Source organism: Myxine glutinosa, chromosome 9 (assembly GCF_964187855.1).
Source record: "Myxine glutinosa chromosome 9, kmMyxGlut1.1, whole genome shotgun sequence".
In the NCBI taxonomy this organism is placed as follows: domain Eukaryota; kingdom Metazoa; phylum Chordata; class Myxini; order Myxiniformes; family Myxinidae; genus Myxine; species Myxine glutinosa.
This window is the reverse complement of record NC_136269.1, coordinates 112,774,223-112,789,236: the sequence shown is the minus strand read 5'-3', so window position 1 is coordinate 112,789,236 and position 15,014 is coordinate 112,774,223. Positions and strand designations below refer to the sequence as shown.

General features: G+C 46.0%; 1 protein-coding gene across 1 annotated transcript in view; it reads right to left on the bottom strand.

Annotated features, from left to right (window-relative positions):
- The window catches only part of LOC144893659 (uncharacterized), a 1,045,304-nt gene extending 1,034,051 nt beyond the window's left edge, over positions 1–11,253 (bottom strand). Inside the window, exon 1 of the mRNA XM_078784716.1 lies at positions 8,592–11,253. Within this exon, the coding sequence (XP_078640842.1) occupies positions 8,592–10,076 (1,485 nt within the window). The 5' untranslated portion in view covers positions 10,077–11,253. The remainder of the gene's footprint in view (positions 1–8,591) is intronic.
- Between the last annotated feature and the right edge of the window lie 3,761 nt (positions 11,254–15,014).

Sequence of the window (15,014 nt, the reverse complement as noted above, 5' to 3'; positions counted from 1 at the left end):
GTAGGCCTGGGAGTGAACTGTGAGACCTGTTTTATTGCGGAGTCTTTCAAGTTGGCGAGCACGAGTTTTCATCAGGCGGAGTTCAGGGGTAAACCAGGGAGCAGAATGGGTGAAAGAAACTGTTTTGGTTTTTATAGGCGCAAGTTGGTCAAGGCAGGAGGAGAGAGTGTGGTTGTAGTAGTCAGTGAGGTCAGAAGGGGTGTGGAGGTCAACAAAGGGAGAAGTGGACATTTTTTCAGAGAGGGTCGATGAGAATGAGGTAGGTGAAAGAGCATTTAGCTTACGGAAGTTGATAGTGCGATAATGCCTTGGTGCTGGGGTGGGGATGTTGATGGTCAGAGTGATGGCTAGGTGGTCAGAGAGAGTGAGGTCGGAGCCAGAGAGATGGTGCAAAATTAGTCCAGTAGAGCAGACAAGGTCCAAAATGTGACCACGGTTATGGGTAGGAAAGTTGACATGTTGAGTGAGGTTAAAGCAGGTGAGTAAATCAGTGAAGTCAGTGGTTAGCGTGGAGTCAGTGGAGTCCATGTGGATATTGAAATCACCAAGGAGGAGGATTGAGGGGGAGAGGGAACATAGCTGGGTCAGAAAGTAGGAGAAGTCAGACAGGAATGATGGGTGTGGTTTGGGAGGGCGGTAGACAACAGCCATGACTGACTGTGTGTGACCAGAGAGTTTAAAAGCCAGGTGTTCAAATGATGGAGCAGAGGAGATGGAGATGAGGTTGGTCTGGATGTCTTGTCGGTGAATAACGGCAATTCCACCACCTCGGCCCTCCGAGCGTGGTTTATTGATGTAAGAATATCCATTGGGTGTGGTGAGGTTGAGCGTGTAGTAGTCCAGTGGTTGTTGCCAGGTCTCAGTGAGACAGAGAAAGTCCAGTTTATTTTCCAGGATGTAGTCGTTCAGGATGAGGCAATTGTTGTTGAGGGACCGGGTATTGAACAGGGTGAGCTTGATGTTGTTTTGTACGGCGGGTATGAATCCAGGTGATTTGGCCAGGGTTCGCAGACAGGAGGTGAGATTTTGTGCGTTGTTGTGACCAGGTGTGTTGGGACGATGAGTGGGAGTGCGCTGAGCCGACCAGAGGATGGGGATGGAGTGACCTGATTGTAAATAAACAAACTTACGACCGGAGCCACGGTGAATGTACCTGGGTCGACGCAGGAGTCCATTCGATTTGATTGCAGAGATGCATGATGGGATGGAGCGGGTTTTAAGCAGGAGAAGCCTTACGGCGGAGTACCGCAGAGCCATGCCAGCAGGAGCGAAGGGACGAGCACGAGGCCAAGGGTGAGGAGGCGAAACAATCGTCACAACCCACGGGAGTGGGCCCGAGGAAACAGCGAAGGAGCCGAGCAGGTGAAGCCAGGAGCAGAGCCGGGACCATGCAGAGGGCAGACAGGAGCGAAGAGACGAGCACGAGGCCAAGGTTGAGGAGGCCAAGCGGCAAATGCAGCGGCAAACGACCGCCGCCGCTAATCAAGATCACGGCGGCAAACCGCCACCACCGCCGCTGCAAACAATGGGCACAACCCACGAGAGTGAGCCCGAGGAAACAGCGAAGGAGCCGAGCAGGTGAAGCCAGGAGCAGCAGAGCAGAGCCGGGACCGTGCAGAGGGCAAACTCAATGGCCAAAAATCCGCCACGACCACCAGGAAAGCAAGATACGGACAATGGTCCAGTCAGAGAACCGAGCAAGAGCAAGTGATGCCAGCGTCCTCTCACGACCGGACCGGAAACGGAATTCCTAGAAAAACGGAAATCCCTTAATCGTAATCGGTTTGAACGGTAATAAGAAATGCTTCAATATTAGAAGAGCCCTTAATCAAAGTTAAGCCCAGTTCTGAAAACCTATTTGCCAATTTAAAGAAGAGGAAGAAGCGCTAATGTATGGTTTATTCACACAGTAGTTTGAACGGAAACATTTATTATTCTACGACGGTAGAAACCCTTTAGAAGGACACGGAACTAGCATACAAAATTATATATACAGTAGTGATATTTTGCGAAGCAATATAAAAATATATAAAACTACACAGAATTGACCCACAAACAACAACAACCACAGCCACGATAACAATCGAGTGTTATAAAAAATGTGTTATCTTCACGTGTTTTACTTCATGCAAGTTTCAGGTGTTTGTTTGTTTTTCACACTGAATGAAAAACGTAAAAGGTAGAGCATGCAGATTGTGATACATGACAAGTTCAACGATATGTCCGGCCTAAACGGCATAGGAATCAAAATGGCGGTGTGTGGAGTCAGCCGTCGTCTCGCCGTAATGACGTCACATCCCTGTCATGTGACCAGATCCTCAGCTCTGATTGGTGGACGTTTGAGGGGACATACATACATACATATGGACAGACAAACACTGTTCGAGACGGCTTTGCCCTATGGACTACGCCACAAATACCCGATGTTGAACATGTCCTCCGCCATTTCTTGGACATGCATTTACCGATCTTGTTCAAACTTGGCACACAGATATAAAGAATGATAGGTTACATACACCCATCATTTATTTCCGATTGCACGTCATTTCATTACATATGAAATGCTTACATACGTACGTCATTTCATTTTTTTGGCCGATTAGATCCAATATGGCTGACTGGCGGCCATTTCATGAGTGAAACGTGTCCACAACCATTTCTCGGACATACATGGGCCGATGTTGTTCAAACTTGGCTCAAATACAATACATGACAGAATACATATGCAGAAGATTTTGTTTTGTAATCTGACCAAAGATTGGCGGCCTTTAACTCCGTACAGCAAATTTGCTAAAACCAGGGGGGCTATGACATTTTATGTCTTTTTCTTCTTGTTCATTCATGCATTAAAGCTAATCTATGTAACTGCAGGTTTTCTCCTGCTTTGTGTCCCCCTACTCCTTCAATGCAGTGCTTCGTTCACTCATTTCTGTGACCTCGCCGACTCCCTTACAACTTGCTCTGTTGCATTAGTTTGCTTACCTTTCCAACCTTAATTTGTGTAGGTTTTCAAGCCCAAATTTGTCGCTTTTGGGTGGCAGTTGCCACCTTCTTCGTACACTACACAAAAGGCCTCATGAGAATGTGATGGGAAGGTCGAGTATGATTATAAATGGGAACGTGAACTTTGAACCCATTTTTCTCTGATTTACACACGTTCTGACGATTACATCACAGCTTACTAAAAATGGGAAAAGGGTGAAGAAGCACAGCTACAATAAGCGTTTCCAATTGCCCTGACCGTCCACCAATCATTAGCACTCCATCCCACACCAACCAGCAAATTAACCTACTACCATCCATAGTGCAGACTGGAAGATCTACAGGACTACCTTCACTTCTGTAGACAAGATAATGAAGATGAATAAACAGGCAGTGCACTAACATATAATGTCGTCCCCCATCCTAACCCACAATCTTTTCTACCCACATTAGCCCGACCTAACTAAACCCATGTCTTACTTGCAGATGATTAATGTTTCCGCTCCTCGGCCTCTCTCGCCTCTTTTCCCGTTCCATCAGTCCCTTGCTTGTCTTGCTCCGCTCTCAGTTCATACCCTCCATCCATCCGGCTCTTCCATAGCCCTCAATGTTGCACTGAAAAAATGTTGCTTTTCCACTGATTATTCTGCCTGATGACACCCAATGCCTCGTTTGAGGTCAAACGCAAAGCCATTTTCGTTGAGTGAGCTGGATGTTTTCAAGCCACCACCATCCATGATTTGTAATCCGGAACAGGTGACGTGGTATGTGGTGGTGCATCAACTCCCCATTTCAGCAGGGAGTCCAAACACCTTGTCCGGAAGGGCGTACACGTGCTTCATAACTGTGATTATGTTTTGTGTGTATCCGCCTCATTTCAACCGGCCATTGGTAATCAAGCATCAGCCTTGATAAGTACAGATGAAACACATTGATAAGATAGAAATTATGGAAAAACAGAGAAAAAGGAGGGAGAGAGCCCTCTGCACAATATCAGACTCAGAAACTCGAACCAGGTCTTTCCTGCATCTGCTGTTGGCTGAGATCACAATGACATACCTACAGAAAGGTGCTCCCTCCGAGGTGTCATCCTGCAGGCTAATCCGGGTAAAACCTCTGATTAATCTGTGAAAAGGCTTAACGAGCAACGATCAACTGGAACGACTCACCACTCACCGCTGATTTGCTTCATGGAGGTCTCCGACAGCGGTCAGGCAGATGACTTCCCCCGACAACACATACCTGCGACACCGCGCAGGATCTCCTCTTACCTGCTCTCTAATTTACAGTGCATTCAGACCCCTTCACTTTTTTCACATTTTGTTATGTTGCAGCCTTATGCTGAAATCGTTTAAATTCATTTTTTCCCTCATCAATCTACACTCAATACCCCAAAATGACAAAGAGAAAACAGGATTTTAGAAAGTTTTGCAAATTTATTAAAAATAAAAAACTGAAATATCACATTGACATAAGTATTCATACCCTTTGCTATGACACTTGAAATTTAGCTCAGGTGCCTCCCATTTCTCTTGATCATCTTTGAGATGTTTCTACACCTTGATTGGAGTCCACCTGTGGTAAATTCAATTGATTGGACATGATTTGGAAGGGCACACACCTGTCTATATAAGGTCTCACAGCTGACAATGCATTTCGGAGCAAAAACCAAGCCATGAGGTCGAAGGAACTGCCTGCAGAGCTCAGAGACAGGATTGTGTCGAGGCACAGATCTGGGGAAGCCTACAAAAAAAAATCTCTGCTGCATTGAAGGTTCCCAAGAGCACAGTGGCCTCCATAATTCTTAAATGGAAGAGGTTTAGAACAACCAGGACTCTTCCGAGAGCTGGCCGCCCGGCCAAACTGAGCAATCGGGGGAGAAGGGCCTTGGTAAGAGAGGTGAACAAGAACCCGATGGTCACTCTGGCTGAGCTCCAGAGATCCTGTGTGGAGATGGGAGAAACTTCCAGAAGGACAACCATCACTGCAACACTCCACCGATCTGGGCTTTATGGCAGAGTGGCCAGACAGAAGCCTCTCCTCAGTGAAAGACACATGAAAGACCACAGAATCTTGTTTCTCACAGTCTGAGAGTCCTTTCGGTGCTTTTTTTTGCAAACTCCAAGTGGCATTTCATCAATTTTTTCGGAACCACTTTAGATATAAGGAGGTCATTTGGCCCATCATGCTTGTGCTGTACTCTCTCTCTCTCTCTCTCTCTCTCTCTCTCTCTGGTTCTCTGTCCGAAGGCAGGTTCAGTGCTGCAAAGCAGTCTCATGGCAAGGATTGCACAGGATTGTTTTCCTTTGCCTTTCTAGCTGTACGTTTGAGGGGACATACATACATGCATACATACGGACAGACAAACACTGTTCGAGACGGCTTTGCCCTATGGGCTACAACATAAAAACCGGATGTTGGCTTTGTTATTTGGCGGTGAGACTTTGTTATTTGTTCAGGGTAAATCACTTCGTTTACGTGAAAGACCAGTGGGATATTTAGCATATACTGTATTTATATTTAGCATATTTAGCATCCACCCACTGACCCAAATCCACCCAACTTAATGTATTATCAGAGGAATGTGGACGGAGTACTTTGTGATCTAACTCGCCCTGCGCATGCGAGGCACCAATCCGACAGTTTGTAGTCGGGCCGAAAGTCGAACCTGGACAAGTCATCTCAAAGTTGAGTGTGCTCCTTCTGAATTACTATCCTACCGTAAGCCTGCGCTTTATCGACGCTTTTGGCAATTTAGAAAATGAATCTAGTAGTAAGTTGTGAAATCGAAGGACCGCAAGTATATTGGTCTGGTCTGTTATTCTGTCTGTCTGTCTGTCTGTCTGTCTGTCTGTATGTCAATCGCCTACAGCTCACAATTATACACTGATCTTCACAAACCGTGACCACCTGGTAGAGCTAGGAAATAGCTAGAAGTCTATTGTTTTCGAGGTCAAAAGGGCAAAGGTCAAGGTTGTACAAAATCATCAATTTTCATCAGATTCACTTGAAATTTCAACAGAATTTGCATATTGGGTCACTGGATTGGTTCACCAATCAAAAGCTAGAAGCCTATTGTTTTTGAGGTCAAAATGTCAGTGTCAAATGTCATGGTTGCATAAAATTATCAATTTTCATCAGATTCACTTGAAAGTTGAACATAATTTGAATATTGGGTCACTGAGTTGGTTCACCAATCAAAAGCTAGAAGCCTATTGTTTTTGAGGTCAAAATGTCAGTGTCAAATGTCATGGTTGCATAAAATTATCAATTTTCATCAGATTCACTTGAAAGTTGAACATAATTTGAATATTGGGTCACTGAGTTGGTTTACCAATCAAAAGCTAGAAGCCTATTGTTTTTGAGGTCAAAATGTCAGTGTCAAATGTCATGGTTGCATAAAATTATCAATTTTCATCAGATTCACTTGAAAGTTGAACATAATTTGAATATTGGGTCACTGAGTTGGTTCACCAATCAAAAGCTAGAAGCCTATTGCTTTTGAGGTCAAAATGTCAATGTGTCAAAGGTCATGGTTGCATAAAATTATCAATTTTCATCAGATTCACTTGAAAGTTGAACAGAATTTGCATATTGGGTCACTGGATTGGTTCACCAATCAAAAGCTAGAAGCCTATTGTTTTTGAGGTCAAAATGTCAAAGGTCATGGTTGCATAAAATTATCAATTTTCATCAGATTCACTTGAAATGTGAACATAATTTGCATATTGGGTCACTGGATTGGTTCACCAATCAAAAGCTAGAAGCCTATTGTTTTTGAGGTCAAAATGTCAATGTGTCAAAGGTCATGGTTGCATAAAATTATCAATTTTCATCAGATTCACTTGAAATGTGAACATAATTTGCATATTGGGTCACTGAGTTGGTTCACCAATCAAAAGCTCGAAGCCTATTTGTTTGAAGTCCAAAGGGCAAGGTCGCAGCACCGTATTTTGTAAGTACCAGTCCATGACCACTTGTTTACTCATTTATTAACTAACCCTATTCTTACTATCAACAAAAGTAAATATCCACATACCTTTCGGACTATTTTACATGTCCCGTTTCATCTCTTTGTATGGCATTTGGCCAGGGTTTGGGCACACAATCTGGATCTGAGTTCCTTTACAAGGAACGTCGTTGCAGGGGGGAGGCCTTTAGGCCGATCAAGCCTGCGCAATGATTACCAACCTATGGTTGTTTGTCCGTGCTCTATCCTTTGAATTGTTGAGCGTCAAGCGGTCAAGCCGCTCAATGTTAAGTCAGGGGCTGAGGACCGTGGCGCGTCCTGACAACAAATGAGGACAATTATTTCAGACCCACAATCTCATGGAGAGGGTGACGTCATACAGAGACTCACCTGAGCCAATGGACATGCCGCACCAGGACAGAAGAGGGCGGCGCATGACCTTTGCTCCCGGCAACCACGCCTGTTAAAGGTGGGTTGTCACCCTTGACCCCTCGCTGGACTCTCCCCTCCTCAGGTACCATTTTTGAAGTCGCCCAGACTCAGAGCGGACACTCTAACCATTACAACACCGAGTCTGGTGGCCTATTCTTTCTGAGATACATCTGACTTTAGTCTCCATTAGCAGAACAAAAAATTAAAAGTATAAATTTAAAATGTATCTGATGAAAAAGAGATCTTGAACCCTGATGTACCAAACAATCTTGCATCCAACTTGCTACTCCTACACTCGCACGATCACTTCCACTCCGCTGTAATTTGTGTATGGAGCAATTCCTGAGGACCTAACCGTGTTATATTTTCGTGAAAATTCATTCCACGTCCTTCCTCAATTATTCGCCAAGATTTGTTGAAATGTCATTCAATTATTCAGCCACGGACCCTCTAGTGGGGGCGTTATAATTCGACAAGTGTTGAGTTCTTTGCTGTTAAAACAAAGTGTCACATTTCCCAAGGAAGATCAAAAACCCCGTAGATCCGGCAGTTCATATAAGTGAGACACAAATGGCTGGTACCTGTATTTTCAATTGATTCATTGGTCATCATTAACCAAATTTCCTCATAAAAATGGCCTCAAAGTACATTTCAATTTCTCTGAGACCAGAACAATAGTGGGGGGGCCAATGTTTTCCCGTTGAATTCAAATGTTAATTTGTGGACACTGGTTGGGTTGTCTTTAGGGATGATAGAAGTTGTAGAAAAAATATGTCTCCATTTTTTTCAAGTTCTTTATAGCGGCCATTTTGGATTATCAAAATGGCGTTTGTTGAAAACCGAAATTGTCATTATCTTGGCTTCTAAATGACCTAGAGTGTTAATTTTGGTGTCCAAATGTACATATTTGCGGATACTTAATCCAATAAACACACATTTATACACCTACATATGATCAAAAGGGTTCTTATGGCAGCCATCTTGGATTTTCACGCACTTATGCCAACACATATATATATTTTTTTCCATCATTTTCACTTCTAAATCACATAAAGGCTGGACTTTAGTGTTCAAATGTACACTTATAATGTCTTTGTGCAATATTTTTAGTTGGCAGTGTTCATTGTTACATTGAAGGATCTCCATCCTCCTCATCATCAGTGTTATCGATTCCCATGGGGCGCTCCTGACCCGTGTTACCACACACCTCTTCATCTGCCCCACACATACACATCTCAGAACAGTTGAGATGCTGAGACCTGCATGAGCAGTGAGACATGCATTGGGTCTTCTTGCAGTTACATTTGATTAGATGTGTGATGGCAGCTGGGGCTGGAGGGTCCTTGGTTGTGATGGGCACCAGCTGATCTCCTTCTGCTCTCCATCCATGTTCTGTTGGTTGTGGAAGCTGGGGGTCCGGTACATCAGCCTGATGCCACACCATGGCCTGGAAATGTGCACGAGCAATGGCTTCATGTAAAGCTCCCCGTGTTGGTGGCAGCTTCTGTACCTCTAGCTGTTTCTTGGTAAACAGTCTCCACCTCAGCTTGCCCACATCCACAACTGTAGTACGAGGCTCATACAGCTGGCATACAAATGCCTCAATGTCACTTTCTGTGTCAGCTCTCAGCTCCTCAGAGGCCCCAAGGTCATGAAACGCAGATACCACCTCAACAGAGCACCTATTGAGGGCTTGCCAACATGTGAGCTTTCCCTTGCCGGCAAACCGACCAGTCTGGTCTGCTCCCGTGAATGCATGGAATCCTGGTAGGGCTGCAGCCTTCCTGACACCAAGTTCATGTACTATTGGTTCCAGTGAGATTTGCCTCTTCTTGTTCCCCACACCCGTGATGAAGTATGTGTCTTTGCATAGTTCATGGTACCGGTGGAGTGCTAGGATGAATACATCAGTATCAGGTGACTGAATGTACAGCTGTGTTGCACCTCTTCGGACGGCATCTAGACTGTGAAGAAAGATCCTCGTATCAGCCTCCTCCTGGGAGCTACGGAGATGCTGTACATCCATGCAGTTGGAGAAGACATCCTGCCTTGAAGTGACGATGAAGACCTTGGTAGTCCCCTCAAAGTGACACAGAGCTTTCTTTGCCAGATAGACAGTTAGCTCATCTTTGGTGTTGGTGTGCGACAGGAACTGTTTTGCTGTCAGTTTCCCAATCGGGGTGCTGTCTTGAACGTGGTAAGCAGTGGGCGGCTTGCCACCTTGGCGCCTCTCCCGTGTGGCCTCTTTCAGTGAATTTGGCAGATCATATCGGTCAAACACGAGGTGGACTTCATCATACCCGTTGGTCTTGCAGTCCAGTGTTGCATTGAAATGGCCAGCCCACTGGGCACATGTTTTGACCCATTGTGGCTTACCCATTGCTTGCACTAATGCCATGCCGTCTATGACAGTCACCTTCTTGGGAGGGGGTGGAGTATGTTCAGGATTGTCGTCGTCTGGCTGCTGACCAGTGCCAGTTGACTTCTTGGGTAGATCTTCTAGGATGCCCATGAGCTTGCTTTTGTCTGTGCATGGTAGTAGTGTCCCAGCCATTGCAAAATCAAACTTTGCCATGGCCTCCAGGACTTCGTTTGACTCGAGGACAGCTAGCATGTTGTTCTGCGCGCTTGTCATCTCCTCTCGGTTGTGTAGATGACAGCTCTGGGCAACTGTTGTGCTGACTGGGTACATGGGCCCCTCAGATGGGGATGCTCTTGGAAGAATTCGTCCACATAGAGGTCGAAGAGGGCTTGGACAGTGGTGATGTGGGCCTCCAAAGCCCTCTTCATGTGCTTGGCTTCCAGTATTTGTCTGGTCGTTGTTGGGCCATAGATATCAGCCTCAGACCAAGCCTCGTCAAGACCACTGTCCTCTATGGCATTCCCAGCAGCCCTCAGTGCAGCCATCACAGTGTGCATCTCCCCTAGTCGCAGTACCCACTTGCCTTTGCAGTCATCTCTGGTCATCTCCAGCTGTTTGGCTCGCTCATACAGGGCCATGTCTAAGGTGATCACTGTCTTCCTATCGGGACCCATGACCATGCAGTTGATTTGCTGTGTCTGTTTCAAGACTGTTATCAGTGTTTGCCATTCATGGGCTGGTGCTGCTACCAATGGCAGGGCGTTGACCTCTGTCAGAGGCTTCGAAGAGGAGAGCAGTGAGTTGTAGGCTGTCCAAGTTGGGATATCGTGATGCTTGATCCTACTGCCAGGTGGTTGTTTTGGATCGTGGACGAGTGACCCAACAGGGTCAGCATGCTGGGGTTCTGCAGCTTGCAGCTGGTCATCTGGTGGGATGATGTCGTCTTGTACGTCCTCAGCTTCAGCTGTTCGCATGATTGTGCGTGAAAGTAGCCACACTGTGTCCGTCGCAGAGTACGGCTTGGTGACATCTGGGTTTGACCGTGTCTTGAAGCTATACGTGGTACCTGTGGCAGATTGTTTGTTTGGTGCTTGGCAAGGAACAAAGTCTGGAGCAGTCAGAACCTTGAGTGAGCGGTGTCTGGCCTTTCGGTCATGTAGTGTCAGTGTTCTATGTTCATCTGTGGAGGGTGCATGTTCCCGTCGTTGGTAGAGTGCCCAGGCTGTAGCATGGAGTGTCCGCTTCCCATCAGGTGTGTCTTCATTGAAGTCACTGTTGTCCACTGCAAAGAAGACAAACGTCCCTATGCGCATGGTTCTTGGAAAGTATACACCCTGTTCTGTCGTAGACTCTATGACTGAGTTGGCCAGCTGTGTCTCCAACCGCAAGATCCGACTATAATCAACAGACAGACCGAACCCATGCAGGAAATCCAGAAGCTTCTTGTTTCTGGTGGACTGATGGACTACAATGGCAACGGCAAGCTGCTGTGGCCATTCTAAGCGATGGCGGAATGGTGCATCTGGCTCTTTGGGCTTGTACGTGACTTGGCGTTTTGACTTGTAGCCGTACATGATGTTCTGACTGATGGTTATAACATCTCGATGAATAGTGGCTGAGCGCATAGTCTCTGGCTCAATGCTCGTGGCTGGTCCTTCCAGTAGCCAGCGGAGGAAAGCATAGAGTACTTTGGGTACATGCTTTTCAGCATCATCAGTGTTCATTTCTCCTTCAAATTGCCATGGGTGCTTGTTCTGACAAGCAATGGCACTGCGGAGAACAGAGGCACTCTCAAACAGTTGTTCGATGTTTTTTTCATTTGTCTTCGTCATTGCATCTTCGACAGCTGCATCACGCACGGCAGTGGAGAATACACAGTCTGACTCGTTTCGACGTTTTGGTTTCATGAAGTGAACGTCATCAATGTGAGAGTTGATTTTCTCCTTCATGCCTTGGGTAGTAGGTGATGGGACATTGTGCACACCATTATTGTCAAGAATCCTGGAGTAAACCGACTTCAGGTCAGACATGTTGAGAATTTCACCAGCTTGGAGTAGAGAGCGAACAAGGCTGACAAACTCAATGTCTGCGGCTATTTTGATAACATTAGTTTCTTGCAGTATGTGTTCTTTGTCATCACTTGATGTCCCACTCTTGGGAGCACGTTGGACATTCTGCACCCAGCATGGGAGATGATACTTGACGTCGATCGCATGAGCATCATGTGCACTGATGGCAGCACTCAGCTGAACTTTCCACTTGTGGTTGCTGCCTTCTTCAACAGCTTTCTTCAGCTGTTTACCTGCGTTGAACGTGCATACAACATGTACACTTTCCTTAGTGACCTCTTGACAGAAGAAACAAAGGTCTCTGTTGAATGGAGTTGATGATGAACGTGTGAAGCGAAGAGTCTCGTCTTGCGTAGAACCTGAGGTACTTGCAGCGGCAGGTGCAGAAGAAGGACGTCCACACCTCTTATGAAGATGCTGGGTGTCGCCATGTTCGCAGGCTTTCTGGTGGCGAACTCTAGCACGCTCCAGGTGAGCAGTGTTGCTTGTAGATCCATAACATGCCCGGTGCCACTTTGCTTTATTGTTCCTCAAGTCAGTGGCAGTCACAGCTTAATCGTTCGCTGATCTGTTTGAAGTCGGCATCACCATATCGTGCCCTCTCCTGGATGAACTGGAGAAACTTTGCATATGAGCCCAGTGCTGGCTCAGTCACTAGTGCACCTTGGGGATCCTGGCACTGAATGCAAAGTGTGAAATCAGTTTCTTTCTTGGTTTTCTTGCTTTTTGGCTCCATCATAGCTCAGGGTCACGAATCTGGAACATACAAATAACAAATAACAATTAAGATAGATGTGCATTAAGTTAGATTTTGGACACTGGTTCGGCTGTGCCATAAAAACCTATTTTTATCCCTTGTAGGTTATTAAAGAAGGTTTCATTCAATTCTCTATCCCCAAAAATGTACAACTGGACACCAGAATCGAAACTCTAGGTCATTTAGAAGCCAAGATAATGGAATTTTACGTTTTCGACATCCGCCATTTTGAAAATCCAAAATGGCCGCCATAAAGAACTTGAAACAATTGGAGACATATTTTTTCTAGAACTTATATCATCCCTAAAGACAGCCCAACCAGTGTCCAAAAATTAACAAGCAATTTCACCGGGCATTTCAATCTGCTACATTGGCCCCCCCACTACAAGGCAATTACAGAAAATAAAGTCTTTTTGAATTGGTGTTATTAAAGTTTGACAAATGTAGAAATAGAATGCAGGATGGGGATCAAGAAACTATGAATATAATGGAGGATTTGTTTTTTTGTCACAAATTATATGTGTCTGTTGTGTGGTGTATAAATACAGCGCGAGGGTAATGCTGGTATGCCTAAAGTTTAAAACTGTTATATTCATTGGAGGGATTAGGGGGTGGGGGTTAGAGAGAGAATTAGTCTTAACACCGTTCCCATTCCTAGGAAGGATTTGGAATCTTACCGCCGCCACTGAAGCAGGGGCGGATCCAGGAATTTCAAGACGGGGGGGGGGGGGGGTGGATGAAACGATAGCGCTGGTGGGGGGGGGGGATAAAGGGGGGGTTTGGGTGTCCTCCCCCAGGAAATTTGAAAAAATTGATCGTCAGAAACGGCATTTCGTGCGTCCTTGGAAGTTTCTGCAGTTTCTTGTGTTCTTCCCTGGTCCAACAGTTCAGCAGATTCGCACCGCCTGCACCCTCATCCTGGATTGAAGGGGGGGTGCGCACCCCCCTCCCCCCCCCCCTGGATCCGCCCCTGCGAAGGTGGATGGAGGTTATGTTTTCACCCCTGTCTGTCTGTCTGTTTGTTTGTGAACAATATATCTCAAAATGTTGTGGACGGATTCAAATGAAATTTGGCAGAGAGGTGACAAGGACGAAATGATTAGATTTTGGTGAAGATCTCGATTTCGGATCCAGTTCGTAGAATTTTAAAGTGATTCTTCACCATTGAGTGATATGACCAACCAGGTGGAGATATTCTCCTCTTCCTGTCCAGGCTGGCGTTCCTCAAGGCAGTGTTCTGGGCCATGTGCTTTTTCTGGTCTTCATTAATGATCTCTCCGACTCTCTGGAAAATCCTCTCGATCTCTTTGCTGATGACTCCACCCTCTGCCGCTCCATATCTCAACCCCCAGATCACCAGGGAGCAGCCTCTTCACTCTCTGTAGACCTGGATAAAATCACAAATTGGTCAAACAAGTGGAACATGCCTTTCAATCATGGCAAAGGTGAGGCGTTATGCCTCTCATTATGTCTCTCATTATGTCTCTCAGAAAACATCGTCTGGAAAACCCTCCAATCTACTTTCTCAACAATCCTCTTGAAGAAGTTTTGTCTCTCAAGCGTTTGGGTCTCACTAGGTCTTTGGGTTAGAACATCTTTTTTGGGAAAACCACATTTCCAAGCTGGCCTCCAAAGCCAGTCGCCGACTGGGCAGCCTCCGTCATGTGAAGTCCTTCCTTGGCACTACTGAGCTCCTCACCACATAAAAAGCTTTCATCCGCAGCTTGATGGAATACTGCTCTCCCCTCTGGGCTTGTGCTCCTGCCTCTCACCTAGCTCGGCTTCACGCTGTTGAAACCAAAGCTTTCAGAATCATTTGTATCTCCCATGATGAAGCTGATTCTGAGGGCCTTCACTCTCTCAATGCAGGCAGGTTGGTGTTCTTTCTGCCTTCTACCGACTCCTCTCTGGCCTAGCCCCCCCCCCCCCCCCTGCCCTGTCTGTGCTCTGTCCCCCAAATATTCCTGCAGGATGCACAAGATCTGTCAGCAACCCTCTTATGGTGAAATTGCCAAAATCAAGACACTCTGCTCACCTTCACTCTTTCATTCCTCTTTTCTCCTGCCTCTTGAACAAATTCCCACACTGTCTTCAATCCCACTCCTCCCTCCAGGTCTTTAAAACAGTTGTTCACCACCATCTCTTATCTTCCCCCATCCAAAACCTTGATCTTTTCTAGTCCTGTTAATACACCCCAAATCAACCTCTTTCAATCTCCAACTTCTTTCCTGAAAGTCCTTGTAGTGTCCATCTTGTTTATCCCGTGTACCCTGCCACAGCCCTCTCCCTTCCACAGATCTCCCGATGTCCCTGTCCTCCACTGTTGTTGTGCTTCCCTCTCCCCCCCCCCCCCCCCCCCATCTTGTCTCCCACTCCCTTTGTTATTATGTTTCATTTGTGTTTCTGTTTATGTTCATGCTTTTGTGTTGTTATGTGTTAGCT